The 7,083-nt window shown below is 43.0% G+C and overlaps 1 protein-coding gene across 2 annotated transcripts in view; it reads left to right on the top strand.

Annotated features, from left to right (window-relative positions):
* The first annotated feature begins 212 nt into the window (after window positions 1-212).
* The window catches only part of SLC2A12 (solute carrier family 2 member 12), a 29,687-nt gene continuing 22,816 nt past the window's right edge, over window positions 213-7,083 (top strand). The window contains exons 1-2 of one of the 2 annotated variants that reach the window (XM_029086372.1): window positions 331-406; window positions 470-496. In XM_029086372.1, the coding sequence (XP_028942205.1) occupies window positions 331-406; window positions 470-496 (103 nt within the window). The other variant, XM_010173529.1, reaches the window with a different exon arrangement.

The following is a 7,083-nucleotide window of genomic DNA, read 5'->3' as shown; positions in this document are numbered from 1 at the left end:
TAATGGGTAAGGAATGCGCACTGAGCTGTGCCTGGACGGCTGATGTCTCCAACTACTTGTTAAAAGGCAAAAGCAATACTTCCGACAGACGGCCCTCCCCTCGCCTGCAATAGGCTCCCAAGAATAGCAACAGGCTGTGTCACTGCAAAGGGCAAAGCCTTCTGAAATAGCAACAAAGTTGTTCACAAACCACTTTGTGGTTTGCCTTTGGTTTCAGCCAGCTTCAGCAACTTGTTGCCATGAGGAAAATAACCTGCGCTTTCCTTGGCAGCCAGGGAAGGACCGCTGCCCTGTGAAGTGCTCCTGCCCCAAGGTACAAAGAAGGTGGCGATGGTATCTGGGCAGAGCACGGAGGACCTCGGCCAGCAGAGCCAGAGGATGAGAGCAGGGGAGGATGAGGAGAGCAGCCCGGGCAGCCGCCGCCACCCCCTCCGCAAGCTCCCGTTTTTTTCGGGTAGCGCTTCTGGAGCTGGATGCCAGCTGCCAGCCGGCAGCAGCGTGCCCGCTGAGCTAATCCTCGGGGCCGGGGGAAACAGCCCTGCAAAGCCAAGGGACTCCTGAGGCACGCTGTCTCAATTTCTGAAAGTGTGAGAGGGGAAAATGTGAGTAAGGAAGGGAAATGACGGCTTGAATTTTGAATGAAAGTTGATGTGATACTTTTCCCAAAAGGCCTCAGTCCTACTTAACGTGCATGTGCTGTCTGCTGTGTAAATCCCTTTCCTTTATGAAGATCAATCACCTGAAAAATCAGAGAACCCGCTGCCGTCTAAGATAACAACAGGGCTCTGGTCCTGGCATGCTCGGGAGCGATTCAGCCCTTTTCACTTAAGTGGAGGCTGGCCAGATGAGCAATGCACCTGCTCATGCAGGGGGAGAGGACGGGGTGGGGGGACGGGGACTCCCTCCTGACTTTTCTCCCCTAGCATTTCATGAAGAAACAGAGTTTCTGTACTTACATCCTGAAAAATCAACTGTATAATTTCTTATGCAAAGATATTGGAGTGCTGGAGCTGAATTTCACAGCTCGTCACCTTTGCTCTTCTACGCAGCCAGTTTTTCTAAGTTACAGCATGGTTTTGCATCTTGAGTGTCTTTCACTGATGATAAGATCAAGGGGAAAATGACCCACGATAGTGACATTTCTCACTCACAAGACAGCTTTACCCAAACAGGAAAGCAGGATTGTAAACTAGCAATTACTATGTCCTGAGCAGGATTTGTTCACTTAAAAATGAATGAACTGACTAACCCACATACGTTCAGACACCATGGGCACAAATGCTTTGTTGGAGTGTAACAGCAATCAGTCCAGCAACGTCTACTGATACCTGGAAGCAGCGGAAGCAGAGGTTAATCAAGAACAGAAAGCCAGTGGGTGTGCAGACATATTTAACATTACCTTAGGGTATGGGGGGAGCAATGCAGATGGTTATAGGATAGCGTTATCAAAGGGAAGCATGGCAGTTCCAATAGACAGCAAAGTTACTGCAACACAAGGGCTACAGTTAGAAGAGTATGTGCAAATTATACACTTGGCCTGACCTTGGAAATTAAAGCAGTAACCTGAGGAATTTATAATTACGTACCTAGGAAGTAAAATAATTTCTTGACTCTTACTGGAAAATAACAGAACAAAACCCAAGTCCCATTTAATGTAATGAGGGGTCAGGCTGCCTATTGACATAATGAAAATACATGGAAGAGCACTGAGAGAGATGGAGAGACGGCTGGGGTGGGTGTGTCCAGGATCTGTGTTCCCTGTCTGTCCATCAGGGCCAGGGAGCTCTTGTTCATGAAATTTGAGTATTACTCACACAATACATTCATCGGGCTGGTGCTGTACAAAGTGTACAATGCTTCCCACCATCGCAAGAATTTAGATGTGTGAAAATGTGTGATACATTAGCTTCCTTCTGTCTTCTTTTTTAGTTCTATTTACAAAATATTTGTTTTGATCTTGCCTTTCACAGTTGGGTGAAATGAGTCACATTTATCAAATGGTCATGACACTATTTTGAGGTAAATTTAATATTTTCTGAGATTTTCTAGCTCTGCTTGCAACATAACTTTGTCCCAAAGCCACCATTTACTTCATCCCATAGGATCTTGTTGGGTAACAGTGTTATATCCCGTGCCAGACTTCTAGATGGACAATTAGATCAGATGTATCCTTGCTAATAGGATAAATGCACATACTGAGCAGCTACTGGATCTAAAGAAACATCAGGCATTAGAATAGATCAACAGGGTAACATATATCTCTTTGCACCAGACAACTGGATGAGACAGAGAAGATGACTGTGAAAGTACAGCAAAGATCATGATGACATAAAAAGGGGTTGATCACATTTTACGAGAAACAAAACCATGACTGAGTTATGCATCAATTCCCTATGCATGCCATCAAATATTTATCCTACAAAACCATGTGATCTACATGCTATACACTTTAGCAAAATGTTCCTCTAAAGACAAGTTGGGGAATTTTAAACACTATTTCCCTGTAAAGGCAAAATTTTTTATGTCAGACAGCACTCAGATGGAGAAGAAATACGCTGTTAAAGATAGCTTAAAATTTGCAGATACAAATGCTGTAGTTTGAAGATGGATAAAAGTAGATGCCTTGTTCTGCTGAAAAAGGGAGATTCCACACTGTAGATTCAAATCTATGCAATGCACTCAACCCATCATGATTTTCTAACCTGTACTTATTAACTAAGGGGGGTGGCAGAGCTTGATTTCACCAAAGAATCCCCAAGGATTTAAAGGACATATATTTGACCTTTCAGTAAAATACTTTCCTTCCCTCCCAAATGGAGACATTTCTCACCTCAGATTAAATCAAAGTCAACAGAAGAAAGCACCATGTTGGAAGAGACTGTTGAGTCCCCTCCTATCAAAATGCATGTATGCACAGGTCACATAAAGAAGTAATCTCTGTGACTCCATCCCACTAGCTTTCTGTGTGCACACTGTATGTTCTCTTGGGAGAAAGGAAATTAAAACTACATCACAAGAATCTCAGTATCTGGACTGATGTGGTGTGTGGTACTGACAAGGTGAGTGGGAAAGGGCTCCCAGGTACCTTTCCCATAGCTCTGCTGTGCATGAAGCAGGGGAAGAGTGGTGTTTCCCATCTCAGCCTGCTTACACGTCTTCCCTGGCACAGATCATTTATCTGTAATGCCCATAAAATACATACACAGACCAAATATTTTGCCTTTGGAAGAACTGTATTTTCTCAAATATGTGCTTGAAAATAAGTAAAGGGGCACACCCTACTACTTGGCCCCCTCCAGCCTCATCAGCAGTACACTGTGCTATACTACAACTGCGCTTGGTCTCCTTTTCAGGAACCAAACATAAACTTTTCCAGCAAATGTTCTTAAAGATTAAGTTTGTTTGCCAAGTAGTGCTGCTTTTGACCTGAGTAACAGTTGTGAGAAACCATTTTGTTTACACGGGAAAACTAGAAAATAGACTTCCCAATCACTTGTCACATACCAGCCACACACTCATTAGCCATGGTGTTTGTTGCAAGCAGAAGGAGAAATTTCTCTGGAAGCCATCATTAAAATATTTTATTCCCCTGGGCTGCACACTGCCATGTATTTTGCAGACATCTCATAAAAATAAGAGGAATATACATTTCAAGAAGCATTTTTTTTTAAAAAAAAAGGAATGCCTAAGAACTGCCAGCATCATTAAAAGTGACACTTAAAAGGATTGTGAATACAACTACTGCAACATGCTTTATCTGGAAATGTTAAAGCAAAACATATGCTGAAGTCAGAAGGAATTTTGTCTGGGGGAAGATCATGAAGGAAAACTGAGCAGAGATTTCAGGGTTTAACTCAGCAGGCAGTTCTGAGTGGGCAAGTCTTAGATACACCAGTTACAACAAAACCTTATCATGATATAAAGCTGTTTGTCAGAAGAATAGTGCCTGAGAGAGACAGAAGACATGAAGTTAACTGCTGAGTTTTCTGCTACTAAGGTAGAAAGATAGCGTGTCTCCCTCTGCATGTCATCAGAATCTGCTTTTCATTCAGGGGTCTGCTTTATTTACAGCTCTCCACTATTTCTATACGACTGTGGGCATGTGTCACTGGACACATGAGCAAGAATACCAGTTGACCCAGTAAAAACAAACCAAAGAAACAGAATGGTCAAGCTGCTGTACTTGGAGAAGCAAGAAATATACAGGCTTGATCGCTTCCCTAGCAACTTCACAGGTGCCCAAGCTCACATCCAGCTTGTACAGCCTCTCAGATTAAAAATAAATAATCACCTCAGTTGCTCCAATCTGAGGACCACAGGATGAGGAAAGCGCAGTCTGGGTTGTAGAGAACAGTGCTGATGGTTGACTCCATCAAGATATTTGACTTGGTACTGTCTTTTTGAATAAGAAACTGGAACCATACAAAACTGACAGTCACACATATAAAGAATTAAAAGCCGTGCAGGACACAGGCCTCAAAGTATCAGTACGAGACACTGCCCACACTGCTGTCTTTCTTCTGGAGACCCTTAAACTCAGTTTTTGTCACTCTGTTACTTAGTATTTTTTCTCAATTGCCTGGAAGAAGGCATTAATGCATTATTTGTGGGTGTTAGAGGTGACGGGCGATTAATAAATGGGATATGTCACTGGCTGAATGCAATTCGGACGTCTTGGCCTGCGGACTGCAAGTGAATGTGCTGTCTGGGGTTCCCCTTTGCTAACTTTAGACATCTGCATCTAAGCAAGCCACACAGATTCCTTTTATAGGCAATGGAGAGAAATAGGCATCTGACCTATTTCAGACATCTAGAAGTGCCTATTTTTCACAAGTGGTTCCAGAGAAAATGTAAAGATGCTGTAGATCTCTCACAGTTAGGTAAGTTGAAACCCTCCTATATGTTTAAATACAGACAAAGTGATTTTCATTGCTAGCTAGGATGCAAGAAAGCAGACCATATTTAAAGGAAAGGCAGTGCCTTGGAAAGAGCCTAATCAGAAAAGTTGTTGGTTGTCCTGGAGGGTAACCAGCAGAAGCTGATCTCCTATACACAGCTGTGACAATCCTTAGGCAAGTAGAGGGAGAAATGTCCACCAGGAGTGGGACAATTACATCAAGTTCCTACCTGGCACTGTGCGACCACTGCAGGAGCGCTGGGTCTGACTCACAATTTATTGAAGTTGATAATCTGGACAGAGTTCAGAGAACAGGGATCTGAATACTTAAGAGACTGGTAAACTTGTAAAGCCTCAGAGGCTAAGTAGCTTGTGAAGGAGACGTCTCTGGGATGACTCGATGACAGGCTATAATTTTGTACTTAGCGAACACAGCTAAGTGCAGGAAAACGGAGAATGGAGTCTGATGGTTGGAAGCTGAAGTTGCAGAAATTAAGTCTAGAAATAATTTACAGTGAAAGTAATTAACCATTGGAACAACTTATGACTTAAAGTCATTGACTTTCAACCACTAGCAATTTTTAAATCAAAGCTGAACATTTTAAATGGCCTAGTTCAAGTAAAATGTCATTTATATGTGTCTGAAGGGTTATGTTGTGTTGGATTGGATGATCACAATGGTTTCTTTTGGCTTTATAACATATAAATTAAAGCAAAATCCTAGCTTAAATGATATAGAATACAGAGATATGTGAGAAAGCACAAATATCAGAACTGAGAAGTAATTTGGGCAGAACACTGTGATCAAATTAGCAGCATAGCTTCTGATACTCAAGCTCATTTCTTTAGCACAATACTGTGTTGTAACAAGCCCTGATTTCCAGCCAGGATTCACTGGAAAGGTATATTTTCCAGATGTAGCAATATACAGCAAGTAGGCAAATCAATAGTATAAAGTGAAGGGAGAAATTAAGTTTTACAATAATAAAGCAATAATAAAAATATATTGCATGCGTGCATTGGAGGATGGAGTACATGTAGCACAAAACAGCTTAACTGGAGTCAGCAGTACTTCCACTGAAGTGCTGGAGGAAGTACAGTGGGAGCTTGCCCTAATCCATGCACTAACCTCTGTTTAAAATAGGTGTAATGATCTTGGATACTGCAGATATAAAGGAAGAAAAGCTTTAGACATAATGCAGACTTGGACAACAACAAAGTAAAAAATGATTGTTCTATCATGGGAGCATTTTGCAAATTTGTTTCTGACATTTTCTTCAAGCCGTGTCACCTCCATCACAATAAAACTACCACCCGCTCCCACTTTCTGAAAGACTTCTCACACTACTCCCATTTCCCCCATGCCCTTAAGTCTCACCATAACAAAACCTTGTGTTTTTTGCCTGTCTCTTGTCTATCTCTGGTTTGCCAGCCACCCAGGCCCAGGGACAGAGTGGGCTGAGGAGTGCTGGCTGCACTCAACAGCTCAGGGCTGCTGACCCTCAGCTTCTGCTTGGCTCAAAGGGAGCGAACCCAGAGCCAGATAGGAGAGCTAATAGGCGATACTTATCTTAATAGACTTAATGGACCTACGCATCTCCCCGGAGTCTGGAGGCAGAGCTTACATTCACACAGCTGTATTCTGCTGCCCTCCAAAATAACCCGCCTCCTGTGGGCTGGCTGCAGGGTGTGATGGTGGGCTCATGCCGTGAGACAAACTGCCTCCAGGAACTGTTAGGAGAGCGTGAGGTGGCTTGGGGCACAACCATGCCAGGGCCCATGCCAGCAATTTAGTAGGATCCATGGCCACGTGCCAGGGTCTGGGCCTGGGCTCTGACGCTGTTTATTTTATAGTGCAGACGCACTGCTAGGGCTGCCCCTCCTCCTCTCTTTTCACCGTTTGCTTTAGAAATGTAATATCCTCTGTCAAATGGGACTGATCCTCGCTAATGTGCTCAAACGTTATTGGCAAGGAGCTCCAGGCAGTCAGCGTGATCAAAGAGCCTTAATGCCTTACAAAAATAAACTAAATATAAACAAACTCTATGTATCATTTTCAATTAGACCATATACTACTTTCCAGCCAAGCTTGAAAGTACTTGTTCCAGGAGAATTAACTGAACTACAAACTCTGTTATGCTGCAAAAGCGACCTCTCCTTAGACACATCCTATCTCTCTAACTAAC

This window comes from Antrostomus carolinensis, unplaced genomic scaffold, assembly GCF_000700745.2.
Source record: "Antrostomus carolinensis isolate BGI_N321 unplaced genomic scaffold, ASM70074v2 scaffold17248, whole genome shotgun sequence".
NCBI classification, from domain to species: Eukaryota; Metazoa; Chordata; class Aves; order Caprimulgiformes; family Caprimulgidae; genus Antrostomus; species Antrostomus carolinensis.
Note: the sequence above shows the minus strand (reverse complement) of the source record. Positions and strands in the feature narration are given on the sequence as shown.